Consider the following 14,993-nt stretch of genomic DNA (forward strand, 5'->3'; position numbering starts at 1 on the left):
TTGCCTGGGGCGGCCAAAAAGCCAGAGCCGGCCCTGTCTCTGGCCATGAAATTTTCACTCCTTGCTACAGACAACCCCCCCAACCTGAAGCAAATACTCACCAGCAACTACACACCACACCACAGAAACACCAACCCAGGAACCAATCCCTGTAGCAAACCTCGTTGCCTACTCTGGCGACACCATCAGAGGACCCAACCACGTCAGCCACACCATCAAGGGCTCATTCACCTGCACATCTACTAATGTTATATATGCCATCATGTGCCAGCAATGCCCCTCTGCCATGTACATTGGCCAAACCGGCCAGTCCCTCTGCAAAAGAATACATGGACACAAATCGGACATCAGGAATGGTAACATACAAAAACCAGTAAGTGAACACTTCAATCTCCCTGGTCATTCTATTACAGATTTAAAAGTCACTATCATTGAACAAAAAAACTTCAGAAACAGACTTCAAAGAGAAACAGCAGAACTAAAATTCATTTGCAAATTTAACACCATTAATCTGGGCTTGAATAGGGACTGGGAGTGTCTGGCTCATTACAGAAGCAGCTTTTCCTCTCCTGGAATTGACACCTCCTCATCTGTTATTGGGAGTGGACTACATCCACCCTGATTGAATTGGCCCTGTCAACACTGGTTCTCCACTTGCGAAGTAACTCCCTGCTCTCCATGTGTCAGTATAAAATGCCTGCATCTGTAACTTTCACTCTATGCATCTGAAGAAGTGAGGTTTTTACCCACGAAAGCTTATGCCCAAATAAATCTGTTAGTCTTTAAGGTGCCACCAGACTCCTTGTGGTTTCAAGAAGTAATTTCTCACCCTAAATGTTATTTTAGGCACGTTGCAGAGTTTCAGTAGCTTAGTGTTCCAGTTATTTCTTCTTACAGATTGGACCCCTGTCTCAGTCTGGACTCACCCCTGCCTTTCCCTTCAGGTTAGTTCCTTTGTCCCTTCGGGTACTTTCAGCAGTCCTTCTTGGGTAGGCAGTGGAGGAGAGTCCAGATTAACCCCCTCCCCAGCCTTAAAAGGATTTACCTAAGGTGGCAAAAAGAATAGGAGTACTTGTGGCACCTTAGAGACTAACAAATTTATTAGAGCATAAGCTTTCGTGGGCTACAACCCACTTCTTCGGATGCATATTGAGTGAAACATATCGAGGAGATATATATACACACATACAGAGAGCATGAACAGGTGGGAGTTGTCTTACCAACTCTGAGAGGCCAATTAAGTAAGAGAAAAAAAACTTTTGAAGTGATAATCAAGGTAGCCAAGTACAGACACAGTTTGATAAGAAGCAAGTGTGAGAATACTTACAAGGGGAGATAGATTCAATGTTTGTAATGGCTCAGCCATTCCCAATCCCTGTTTAGCCCTGAGTTGATTGTGTCTAGTTTGCATATCAATTCCAGCTCAGCAGTCTCTCGTTGGAGTCTGTTTTTGAAGTTTTTCTGTTTTAAGATAGCCACCCGCAGGTCTGTCATAGAATGGCCAGACAGGTTAAAGTGTTCTCCCACTGGTTTTTGAGTATTATGATTCCTGATGTCAGATTTGTGTCCATTAATTCTTTTGCGTAGAGACTGTCCGGTTTGGCCAATGTACATGGCAGAGGGGCATTGCTGGCACATGATGGCATATATCACATTGGTAGATGTGCAGGTGAACGAGCCCCTGATGGTATGGCTGATGTGATTAGGCCCTATGATGGTGTCACTTGAATAGATATGTGGACAGAGTTGGCATCGGGCTTTGTTACAAGGATAGGTTCCTGGGTCAGTGTTTTTGTTCAGTGATGTGTGGTTGCTGGTGAGTATTTGCTTTAGGTTGGGGGTTGTCTGTAAGCAAGGACAGGTCTGTCTCCCAAGATCTGTGAGAGTAAAGGGACATTCTATTTGCTACCCAAGATCCATAAACCTGGAAATCCTGGACGCCCCATCATCTCAGGCATTGGCACCCTAACATCAGGCTTGTCTGGTTATGTGGACTCTCTCCTCAGACCCTACGCTACCAGCACTCCCAGCTATCTTCGAGATACTACTGACTTCCTGAGGAAACTACAATCCATCGGTGATCTTCCAGAAAACACCATCCTGGCCACTATGGACGTAGAAGCCCTCTACACCAATATTCCACACAAAGATGGACTACAAGCTATCAGGAACAGTATCCCCGATAATGTCACAGCTAACCTGGTGGCTGAACTCTGTGACTTTGTCCTCACCCACAACTATTTCACATTTGGGGACAATATATACCTTCAAGTCAGCGGCACTGCTATGGGTACCCGCATGGCCCCACAGTATGCCAACATTTTTATGGCTGACTTAGAACAACGCTTCCTTAGCTCTCGTCCCCTAACGCCCCTACTCTACTTGCGCTACATTGATGACATCTTCATCATCTGGACCCATGGAAAAGAAGCCCTTGAGGAATTCCACCATGATTTCAATAATTTCCATCCCACCATCAACCTCAGCCTAGATCAATCCACACAAGCGGTCCATTTCCTGGACACTACTGTGCTAATAAGCGATGGTCACATAAATACCACCCTGTACCGGAAACCTACTGACCGCTACACTTACCTACATGCCTCCAGCTTCCATCCAGGACACACCACACGATCCATTGTCTACAGCCAAGCTCTAAGATATAACCGCATTTGCTCCAATCCCTCAGACAGAGACAAGCACCTACAAGATCTCTATCAAGCATTCTTAAAACTACAATACCCACCTGCTGAAGTGAAAAAACAGATTGACAGAGCCAGACGAGTACCCAGAAGTCACCTCCTACAAGACAGGGCCAACAAAGAAAATAACAGAACACCACTAGCTGTCACCTTCAGCCCCCAACTAAAACCTCTCCAGCGCATCATTAGAGATCTACAACCTATCCTGAAAGATGATCCTTTACTCTCACAGATCTTGGGAGACAGACCTGTCCTCGCTTACAGACAACCCCCCAACCTAAAGCAAATACTCACCAGCAACCACACATCACTGAACAAAAACACTGACCCAGGAACCTATCCTTGTAACAAAGCCCGATGCCAACTCTGTCCACATATCTATTCAAGTGACACCATCATAGGGCCTAATCACATCAGCCATACCATCAGGGGCTCGTTCACCTGCACATCTACCAATGTGATATATGCCATCATGTGCCAGCAATGCCCCTCTGCCATGTACATTGGCCAAACCGGACAGTCTCTACGCAAAAGAATTAATGGACACAAATCTGACATCAGGAATCATAATACTCAAAAACCAGTGGGAGAACACTTTAACCTGTCTGGCCATTCTATGACAGACCTGCGGGTGGCTATCTTAAAACAGAAAAACTTCAAAAACAGACTCCAACGAGAGACTGCTGAGCTGGAATTGATATGCAAACTAGACACAATCAACTCAGGGCTAAATAGGGATTGGGAATGGCTGAGCCATTACAAACATTGAATCTATCTCCCCTTGTAAGTATTCTCACACTTGCTTCTTATCAAACTGTGTCTGTACTTGGCTACCTTGATTATCACTTCAAAAGTTTTTTTTCTCTTACTTAATTGGCCTCTCAGAGTTGGTAAGACAACTCCCACCTGTTCATGCTCTCTGTATGTGTGTATATATATCTCCTCGATATGTTTCACTCAATATGCATCCGAAGAAGTGGGTTGTAGCCCACGAAAGCTTATGCTCTAATAAATTTGTTAGTCTCTAAGGTGCCACAAGTACTCCTATTCTTTTTGCGGATACAGACTAACACGGCTGCTACTCTGAAACCTTACCTAAGGTGGGAAACCTTTGTTTGATCCCCATCCCCCTACAGAGGAAAAGTACCAGCAGTGTCCAAGGTGGTATTTTGTATCAGGTGAGCTTATCACCTGACCCGGTAGTGTCACAGCTATGCCTCTCACAGTCTTATTGTTTCTTTCTAATGGCCTATCAAGGCTATGATGGCCGGTTGTCTGGTGAGTGTCTCCCAAATACACACACAGTTGTAATTGTTACATAGTCAGTATTCTGAACTTTAAATACAGAAATGATAGATGCATACAAATTGGATAATCACATTCAGTAAGACACAACCTTTCCAATGATACCTTACAAGACCCATCTTGCATAAAATATATCTTAGGCCATATTCATATCACAGTGATATTTCTATGAGGAATATGGGGTGTAACGTCAGTGTTTCTAGCCCTTGTGTTTTCAGAGAGAACTTTGAACATGAGAGTAGTGTAAATTGATGCAGTATTACCTGATTTTTCAAAGAGCCTGAAACAACAGTCCTAAGAGGTGTGAACTGTCCCATTCATCTCAAACAGGGCCTTATGGGACTCCATAATCCTGTGCTTTAGAAACCTTCAAGATGGAAAATTCAGCATTTTATCATGGAAATCACCATTTTGCTACTGCCAGGAACCTGGCATTTTGTTTTATCTCCCTGTCCTGCTAGGACCTGCTTGCAATTGCAAATTGCTCTCCAGTTTTCCCCCACAAGAAGGAGTTGATTGGATTACAGTGCAAGCACCCCGCATTCTGTGGAGCCAGGCAGCAGCAGGTCAGGGAGCCAGAGCTAGAGTCCAGTTTGCAGCCAGAAAGCTGTGGGAACTGGTAGCATAGGCTGGTGAGCTGGGCAACCTGGAAAAAAGCACAGCAGCTGGGGAGTTAGGGAGATGAATCTGAAAAACAGACCACAAGCACCCTCCATCCCCTTCCCTGGCACACATGGGGAGATGCTGTGCTAGGGCACTTAGACAATATTCTGGGAGTCAAATCACCTGAGGAGTGTAGCAAAAAATCTCCTCTCCAGAAATGACCATGGATTAATTTTATGTTAGAGACTGTTTTCAATGTTGAGCCATTTGTAGCTCTGTGTGTTTGTGAGGAGATGGGAATGGGAGGCAATTTAGTGTATCATCATGAAACAACTTTCACCTGGAATTTAAAAGTTGTTGCCATACACTCTAGGTCTGCTTGCTATGGAACTTGGTCTCATTGCACCATGGAGTATAAGGGGCCCTGATAATACCTACAAATCTTATGAGGGTTTAGGTGTGGGCGGTGGGAATTAATTAATATTTGTGTGGTGCTCTGACAAGGGAAAGTGTGATAGTGTCTGGGAAGATGGTCTCGGAGCACAGCATGGGCCACATAGTGAAGAGGGAGGGATGGGATGGGATAGAATGAAAAACAGTCTTTCCCAGTTGCTGTTATCTTAAGAGTGTGACTGAGCTGCACGGACTCATTCCTCCCTCAGGGGACACAGGTGCGCAGAGCTATTTTTCTTTAATCACTCACATAAATTAAAATGTGTTCCTTTGCATTAAAATAATTAAATAAAGTTACACCCTGTATCTTTTATTGCCAGATAATATCTTTGAACCTTTGTCTGGCCATCTTACTATCAGCTGCTAGGTATTTTTCAGGGTATGCTTAACCCATTCTGCCATTGTACTGAATCTGCGTCATAGGCGGAGAAATCCCCTGACAGCAGTTAGTGCTAGTGTGAATTTTTTATCATTGTACCCATTCGGAATAATGTTTTCCAGGCATCTTTTGAGCTCCACCTGCCCCACACCAAGATGAAATGTACCGAGTATGGGTGGGGCATGCTTGATACTTACCAAGGGCTTGAATTTGTGTTTAAGTGGATTGTTGAACTCTGATGTGGTTCTAAAGCAGATTGATTGCTGGTGAAGGAGTGATGCCATTGAGTCTGAAACAGATTGGTAAAGAGCAAGCACAGCCTCTGCCATCCCTACCCTGAGGATATTTTCTTGCTCTTTTCAGGACAGGCTGCTACTTGCAGTGGTGCTATAATGTACTTGTTTGGGATAGGAGTGTGTGCATTGGGAACAGGGTTTGTGTGCGCTTTAGGTTGGGAATGGTTCTCCTTTGTTTGTTGTGGTTTGTCTCCTGATTGTTGAACTCATGGATTTGGCAACCTTTTCTCTTGCTAGGTGGAGCATCAGCCCAGACTTTTTGCTGCTCTGGTTCACTTCTAGCCAACATCAAAGAGGTTGAGTGACAGATCCACACTATTTCCCTTTGGTATCTGCACTGCTTGTGCTCTCCTTGCCCTTTGTGGAAGCAGTGAGATGATTAATGTATTGTACCAAGTTGTCTCTGCCTCCAATGTTTATCACAGACAAGTAGCATTCTTTTGTTAGATAATGACAGATCCAGCACTCCTGTCAAGGTGTGTAGATATCCCCCAGCACTGCACCCAATTCCCTCAGAACATCCCTTCTGGTGCTTTCAGGAGGACAGAAGTGCTTTGATTTGTATCTTCCAGAATTTTTTTTCTACAGACCAGCATTTAAAACAATGCACAGCCCCTGAAAGGTGAGGTTGGAGGACCTTGGTAAGCTCTGCAGCAACCCTACTAGAGTCCTACCAGTATGGTACTCATAATCTGTGTAGGGAAGGTTGTTGCAATACAGGCTTCTAGAGGGTCCCTACCAGGCATTTAATGGTGCACGGTTTCAAAACTGGCAGTGCTGCAACCCTCATCTGCCCCCTTCATCTCCAAAACCTAGAAAGATTAAAGAAGGGTCACCAGTGCATAAATGAGTAACTTTGTGTAGCCAGAGGGGAGAAGCAGAATTTAAGTCAGCTATTTCACCAACCATATTTATTCTCCTGAGGGAATTTTACGCTACTGCGCATGCACAGAATTCATGCCCCCTGCTTATTTCTTTGCTTCCCCGCAGAAAAATTACGTTCTCTGACAGGGAAGCAAAGGGAAGCTGCAAGAGCCATAGGCGCCAACTTTTCCCGGCGCTGATGGGTACTCGCCCCCAGCCCCGCCACGACTCCACCCCTGCCTGTCCCCATTCCAACCCCTTCCCCAAAGTCTCCACACCAACTCCGCCCCCTCCCTGCCCCATTGGACTCCTTCTCCAAATCCCTGCCCCAGCTCCGCCTCTTCCCAAAGCGGGCCGTGTCCCCGCTTCTCCCCCTCCCTCCCAGCACTTGCCACCGTGAAACAGCTGTTTCACGGCAGCAAGCGCTGGGAGCTAGGGGGAGAAGCAGGGATGCAGTGCGCTCAGGGGAGGAGGCGGAGTAAAGGTGAGATGGGGTGGGGGGGTGGTGAGCTGCACCCACCAATTTTTCCCCATGGGTGCTCCAGCCCCGGAGGTACATTGTTTCATGCACTCAGAGCAGGCGGAGGAGAGGTAAATCACTGCAGGGCTGGGGACACCCAGCCAGTGGCTCCTACCCTGAGCTGGGATCAGCTGCTAGTCCTAGCTGCTCTGGAGGCAGGAGAGGATGGAATTTCCCCTTCCCCTGCAAGGAGTGGCTGGGGCTGTGTTAGACCCACTCCCAGAAGCTTCACCCAGCTGCAGGAAGCTCAGCATCCTCCCCTGCTTCCTGCCCCCGTCGTTCTTCAGCTGTGGGGGAAGGGGTCATTGTACAGGAGCTGCTCCCCTATCCACCCAACCCCCGTGCATCCAGACCTCCCATACCCAGACACCCCTGCTAAGCCTTACCCTGTACACCCAGAACCCCTCGAGCCCTCCATACCCAAACCCCACCCCATTGAACCTCAACCCCTGCATTTGGAGCCCCCTGCACCCAGACCACCTTCCCACTGAGCTCCCTGCACTCAAACCCCTACCTTGACGAGCCCCTCCTCCCTGCACCACCCTGAGCCCCCACATCCAAACCCCCATGCCACTGATCCCCAACTAGCTGCACCCAGACCCCCACCCCACCAAACCCTACTCCCCCAGCACTCAGACCCCCCTGCTGAGACCTCCACACCTAGACCCCTCTGCTGAGCCCCAACCACTTTCACCTGGAAGCGCCTGCAGAGTCCCATTGTCTCTGCACCTGGAACCCTCCCAATGAGCCTCTGTGCATCCAGATTTTCTCCCCCCTCTTCTCCTCCCCCCCACGGAGCTGCCTGCACCCAGACTGTCCCATACAGAATCCTCTCACCCCACACCTGGATCCCCCCACACTGAGCCCCTCCACACTTGGATTCTGCCTGGTTGAGCCTGCCAGCCCCACACCTGGTGTGCCTGGTGCAGAGGGGCAGAGCCCCAGGGTTTTTCTGGGGCAGGCCCAGGCCTTGTGCTGTGTCAGGGTCGAGTGCAGCCTCACCACTGAGTCTGTGTCCCGGGAGTGGGGAGGCTGCAGGGTGATCCCCCACCTTCGTACAACCAGTGGCCTGTGCTTCCCACTACTATGCTGGAGCCTCTGCATTTATTTATTGAAAAATAAAACGCACAGAATTTTTAATTTTTTGGCACAATGCCCTCAGCAGTAATACTTAACAGAATGAGAACCTCTGCTTGTCTCTCTCTACGCGGCGAGAACAAGTGCTAATAGCCAGGCAAAGATGTACACTAATAGCCTGGCCTGGCTCTGGGCTTTGCAAGCCCCTTGTATTCTAATCTCTCTCTTGCTCTTTTGTTTGTAGCTCAGAGACATGTCCTCACGTACATGGAGGATGCAGTGAGCCAGCTGCTGGAGAACAGAGAAGATATTAGTCAGTATGGCATTGCCAGATTCTTCACTGAATAGTAAGTACATCAGGAGTCTGCCAATAGGACCACCCTGAGGGAGGCTCTTGGAAGCAAGCAGGGTACATGGAGAATGGAACTGGATACATGCTGATTATGTTGTGGCAGTGAATGTTGGAGTTGAGTAGGTTAGCCAAGGGCTGCCTGAGCATGTTTCAGAGACGTGCTTATTCAGGACAATGGGTCAAATTCAGACCTGATTTAAAAGCGGGGCATCTCCTGTTGGCTTCACCAGTTGTGCTTGCTTATTCTGAGGCTGAATTTGGCCCAGATAGGACTTCTATTCTCTGTTTTACTACTGTATCTGGGTCATCAAATAATATCTATCTTTGATAGCAATTTATTTTTTAATTCATGCTCTCGTTCACAGACAGGGAAAAAGGGGAAGTCTCTAGTTGTACCAGCAATACACTCTTTCCCATTGAAGACTGTATTGGGCCTGGGCAGATGTTCTGAAAGAAAATGGATTGGGACAGAGAGAGGAAGGTTGCATTTTAATATCTTGAGACTGACTCTTGCTGAGCTGCCAAGCCAGGTCTCTAGGCCCTCTTCTTTTTCATAATCCCAAACAGAGGAAATGGGATATGGGACATATTTCAAGGCCTCTGTGTATAGTAGCTCTCTTTAGTAGATGAGTCTATGGTAAAAGGACTGGTTCCCTGTGGTACCTCATCCCTCTGATTCCCATCAGTGTCCTTGCTCTGGTACCAGCTGTCGTCCTCTCTCTGTGAATTATACATTGTGCTGTTCAGTCTTGTCCCAGCTGTTCTTTTTGTTTTGTGTCTGTGATGGAGTACACAAACCCCACTCTGGGCAGCCAGGGGTTAAGGAACTGCTCTGGACTCAGACAGCCCTGGCCTGCCACATATGTAGGAAATGCTCCAACTGGAGTTGGAGTTAACAGGCAGTAGAGCAGCTCATTTGGTGGCAGACCAGGGAAGAGAGCAGACCTGCAACCCCAGCAGAGGAGAGCTGAGGGAAAGGCAGAATCTCTCCTGAAGACAACTGCCGAAAGGTCCCTCCTGAGGGAGGGGAGGACCTGCTAGAGAGAGAGCCTGAGAGGGAAGCATTCCCCCCTCCCTCTCATATGGACTCAGAGTTTTGTTAATTCCCCTTTACTTTGTTTGGACTACCCCAGAAGGGGAAATCCCTAGGCCTGAGCTGGCCCAGGAGGGTGGGCCATACTTCAGAAGGAGGCAATTGCTGCCCAAGAGAGGAAGAGAGCTACCATGGTACATGCAGCCTCCAGAAGGTGCCTTGTGGTGAGAGGATGCCCTTCATGACGCCAAAACCCAGACGGTGACTTTGGGACAGTTGCAGGGAGTGTGATAGGAAGTGGCCCAGGGAGGGCAGCCTTAATCAGCCCCTGGCTGTCAGATCACTGATAACCCTCAAAGGGCTGTGGGTTGGAGCCTTGTGGAGTGGGAGGGCTTGGGCTCTCCTACTAACATCCCCCCTGCAGGTCACGGGCCTAAGCCCTGACCACTAGGCAAAGCTACCAACCAACTTCCAAGCAAGGACTGTCACAGTCTGGTTCTTGTAAAGCTCCCTTTATTTGCTTGGTATGCTGTTGCCTGGCTCTTCCAGACCCAATAACTATTATATATGGCTTAGCATAGCCACAATGGTGATGATCACTGATCTCAAGCGACCCCAAAAACCCAGATTAGTAGGAAGAAGATGAGGTGCTGCACCAAAATCTCTGCATTTGTGGAACATTCACTTTTCAAACGTAACAGCTTTATTCTGTAGAGAACCTTTAGTACAAACTGTCTCGGAACATACATCCCACAGCAACACAATACAAATGTGGGTTTGGGTCATTGGGATGCCTCCTTGTAGTATAAGCTGATGTGTTCTGGTGGTATAGATGACTGCTAATTGTGTTCTGATTGGCTAGACAGCAGTTACGAGCTTCCCTGTTTTGGCCAAGATAGTGTCAATTCAGAAACCTCATCCAAAATCACATAATTGATTTGGACAGTAATGCTCCTCTGTCTCAGACATTGTCTGATACCAGATGCCTCAGATAGAAATGTAAAATACTGCATAGTGGATTATTATAAAATAACCTGCCTGTAGGATAAATTTCTTTCTAACCCATATCAGCTTGTAGTTGGTTTATGCTCTGAAGCATTTGGATTTATATCGCTTTATAAAATTATCTTTCTTAACATAACTGTGGATGGTCTCCTTATCCATGTAGCTGTCCAGCCCTTTTATGGAATTATATTTACTTATAGCTTCACTGATATATAATGGCAATGAGTTCTGCAGGTAGATTATACACTCACTGCAGTCATCCTACTAGTAATTACTGTATTTATAAAGCACCCTACCAAGGTAGCCTACATATAAAAACAATATACAATTCAATAAAAACATAGGTGATCCTTAAAAGTCCAGCCTCTTAAAAATTGAAGTAAAACTAACTGAGATGTAGCAAAATGCAAGACTTAAAGGGGACAAAGAGATATACATGGAAGATATAAATATGGAATCAGCATGACACATACTAAAGACACATAGGAAAGAAGATTTCAAGATGTTTTTGAAAGTAGTGTGAGGAAGAGAATAAGAAATGTCTGGAGGAGGGATTTACAGCCTCAGTTAATGTCTGGTTTCTTGCTGACCGAAGATGTTATGGTGGAATCCCTAAAAGACAGCTGGTACCAGAGTACAGACATTCTTCATGGTCAGGTTCAACAAGGACGTCTAGTATGTGTCTTTGTCCTCCCATTCTGGGTTTTAACAAACAAGTGGTGCCAGCTTCTCTTCCCTCTGCCAAAGACAGTAGGTTTGGGGTTTAAAAATCAGGCAAAATTAATGCAAATGCAATTCCAGGGGGCATTACAAGTTCTGGCATTGTGCTCAGTAGTGTAGAGAATAAAGAAGACATGAACCCTGAATTCAAGTTGTCTGTCTTGATTCTAAAATGGAAAAATAATTTTTATCTTATTTGTGTATTGTGATGTTTCTTAGAAGTTGATTTCTCCAAGGGAGGGAGAAAGAGAAATTAAAATCCATTGTTAGGTGCTGTCATTGGATTCAAACTAGTACATAGTGGGAGGTGATGGGGGTTCCCACCTTGGCTTGCTTTGACAGGAGCTCCAGCAACTCCTTCATTGGTGGTGAGTCTTTAGTGGCCAGTTGAAGGCCTCTTGCTTGCAGATTGACTGACTGACAGAAAGCAAAGAAAATTTGAGCCATTGGCCTTTTTGCTGGGGGTGTGGCTAGGTTGTGCCTAGATGTCTGAAGGACACTTTTTTCCCATTTTTTTTTCTTTCTCCAGGCCTAACCCTGATTCTGAATTTTGATTCGGTGAAAGGGGTTAACACTTCCTCCCTCTCCCCCCCGGGTTTAACCCTAAAAATAGTCCCTCTGTATGAACAGCCAGTGTCAAGGATACAAAGTGCCCATAACACGATCATGGGTACTTCTGTGTCATGAACAAGTTGCTGTGATGGAAGTATGGTGCTTCCTATGGATACCCAAGGTTGTGAGGCACTTCACCACCACCTACCCTTAGCGTGAAGAAGCCTTGTCTGTGCCTGCCATCTGTCAGCTCCCTGACTTTATTGGTACCTGGCAACACAAGCACTTCCCTGCATGCCTCTGCAGGTCCCACTTTCTCTTTACTGGTTAGCAATAAGCACACTCCAATCCCCGAGTCCTCTGAATATCCCCCTGCAGTGTCCAGACCCTGATCACTGTACACACACACAGTTACCAGATCTGCTGATCCCAAAGGAACAATACACCACAGCTTACCAATTACACCATAGAACACAGCTCCAATTAACACACAGCCCTTAGATTTGTTTATAGAGAGAAGTATAAATTTAAGAAAACAGAGATTCAAATGATAGAAAGCAAGAATATTGGAAACAAAAGGTTATGTATAAAATGAAATCACAGTGTGCATACTAGAGGCTAATCTTAACTATCAAGACACCCCTTGTCTAATTAAGTTTAGCTCACCCCAAAGTGTCTTCAGCCAAGCCTGGCTGTGATCTTTTTTCATGATGCAAACACAATGTCAGTTCACTTCCTAGGTGGAGGACCTCAGGTGTCTCCATGCCTTCTCCTGGTATATCAGACTACTTCTTGGATCTTAGTCATGAATTGGACATCCTCCTGCTGTGTATTCCTTCCTTCCTGTAGATTTTGTGATCTCCTTGACTTCACAATCTTGATTAGCTGGTGATTCCATATGCAAATAGATTTCCATTGTAAGACACACCATGGTCAGCCAGGGAGATAAGTGCCTCCTATCCCTTGTCTGAACAGAATCTGTTTATCACCTTTTGGTGACTTGTCTTACATACTTTAAGAACACGGTTTGTAGACTGTATGTACGTACACACACAAATCCTTACATATTATCTGTACATACATTTCACAATGGTTATGATAATCCATGTGACACAGGCTTTCAGTAGAGACCTTACGTGACCCTCTTTGGCAAACTAGTATGTAGCTACCAGACCCAGGAGATCCCTGTAGCCCTTCTGCATGCCTGTGCCCTCTGTCGGCATCAGGAGGTCCTTGGATCACAAGTAATCTCCTGCTAAGAGGGGATTGCATGAGTGGATCCATGTCATAAGGTTATTGGGACAAATTTAAGGTTTAGCCTGTGCAAATGATACAGGTAGGAGACACCATACTGTGACTGATGCATATGGCTTTCTGTGAAAAGTGATGTTCAGATTGTTAACCTTCCTCATCAACTCTGAATAAGTTCCCTTAATAAGCAAGGACTTGAAGGAAGAGAGCGTGAGCAAAACTATGACATTCGCCTATCAACCAGACTTCTGTTTTATCAGGGTTGAGAGGGAGGAGGCTATGACACATCCAGCTGGCATTATCCAGGCACTCTTCCAGAGCAGATTTGGTTTGCATCTCCTTTCAAGTTCACTCCTCGGGGCCCTTTTAAACTTCTTTTGGTCACCAGTAACTTAAAAATTGAATGACGATGAAAGAGCCCCTCCCTACCTCTTTGAAACTGTTCTTAGAACGTTTCTCTGCAATATTTCTTCATGTTGGATCCTGCTGCCCAGACCCTCTCATCTCCTCCCATTCTGCTCTTGTCCCACCCTTGCCTACGGTACTCTTTTGGTTCTTGGTATTTTCAAACAAATATGATTTGTGCCTGTAAATGTGAAGCCACTGTAGAATATGAGTGTTTGCCAGTGTGTGCAGCTCTGAAAGATCAAGATGCCCTGAGCTGAGTTCATGTTTCCCTGATACTCCTGAAAAGAGGATATGAAATACCAGAGGGCTTTTGTGTTCATGTTGAATTCTCCATAGAGCTGTTGACTGTTTCCATAGGACAGGAAGAAGTTCTCAGATGCTTCTGTCCCTTTCTCTCTGGTAATTAAAGTAGAACTTGCCATTGTTAGCAAGCCATATTCAGTGCCCCAGTATCGGAACAGAAATAGGCTAAGAAGTAATTCTGATAGTTGTGAAAGCTCTCAATGTAGGATATATGAAATGTGGGAGATTGCTCCTTTAAAGTGGAGAATAATTGATCAGAAGGAGGGACCTAGATATCAGCAGTTTAGGGAGCTGCCTATCATGGGAAAATAACTTATTCTGGTTCCCCAATCTCACTTGCTTCCCCTGCCCTCTGGAATCCCCCATGGAGCCAAGGTCAGGTTGTGCCCAGTGGTTTACGCTCAGTGTATGTCTACATTGAAATTGGGAGGTGTGTTTGCAGCATGTGTAAACTTACCCAAGCTCACTTAGATCTATCTAGACCAAAGCTAGCTTGAGCAACAATAGTGGAGTTGAGGCAGCATGAATGGGGGGCATGGGCTAGCCATGCCTGCCCAGGATCCTGAGTAAATACTCAAGTGAGCGCCGCCTGTACTGCCCCCTGCTATTCTTACTCAAGCTAGCTTTGAACTACATCAAAGCTAGTTCAGATATATCTATACGTGCTGCAGTCACACTCCCAATTGTAGAGTAGACAGTCCCTTACGTGCTAGGGCTCTGCCAAGCCGGTCAGTTTGATAAGGAACTCCAATATCTTTGAGCATAAATAGAATTTGTGCCAATCTGAAAGACTTGTTTTTCCCTCCAGTATTATCCTCCCTTCCAATGAACCTCCTATTGCTGTAACTTCCTCTAGGTGAGGGGATTGGCAAACACTCCCTTTGAAACGTGTGCACACCATTTAAGGTGAGATGGGAGGACTCAATACTGTGTGGCTTTCTGGCCCCTTTTTCCCACTCCTCTTAGCCTTCCCTACTTTAGCGTGGAGAGTGAGAGACAAAGCCAGGGTTTTGTAAGACCAGCAGGGTCAGTCTGGAGAAGCAATGGTATGTGTATTAAGTGCCTGGGTACTGTGTTCTCCAGTTTGTAAATCCTAGAGGAAAAGAATCAAGTGAGTGTGGTGAGGAGGAATGAGAGATACAGGATTACCTCACCGAGCCAGAAGTTCCC

The 14,993-nt window shown here is 46.2% G+C and overlaps 1 protein-coding gene across 2 annotated transcripts in view; it reads left to right on the forward strand.

Moving 5' to 3' along the window:
• Window positions 1-14,993, forward strand: part of CUNH11orf49 (chromosome unknown C11orf49 homolog) — a 150,914-nt gene that overhangs the window by 18,900 nt on the left and 117,021 nt on the right. For both annotated transcript variants that reach the window (XM_024215065.2, XM_024215073.3), the window contains exon 2: window positions 8,444-8,546. In XM_024215065.2, coding sequence (XP_024070833.1) covers window positions 8,444-8,546 — 103 coding nt within the window. The remainder of the gene's footprint in view (window positions 1-8,443; window positions 8,547-14,993) is intronic.

Source organism: Terrapene carolina, unplaced genomic scaffold (genome assembly GCF_002925995.2).
Source record: "Terrapene carolina triunguis isolate 2854851 unplaced genomic scaffold, T_m_triunguis-2.0 Scaffold96, whole genome shotgun sequence".
Classification (NCBI taxonomy): Eukaryota; Metazoa; Chordata; order Testudines; family Emydidae; genus Terrapene; species Terrapene triunguis.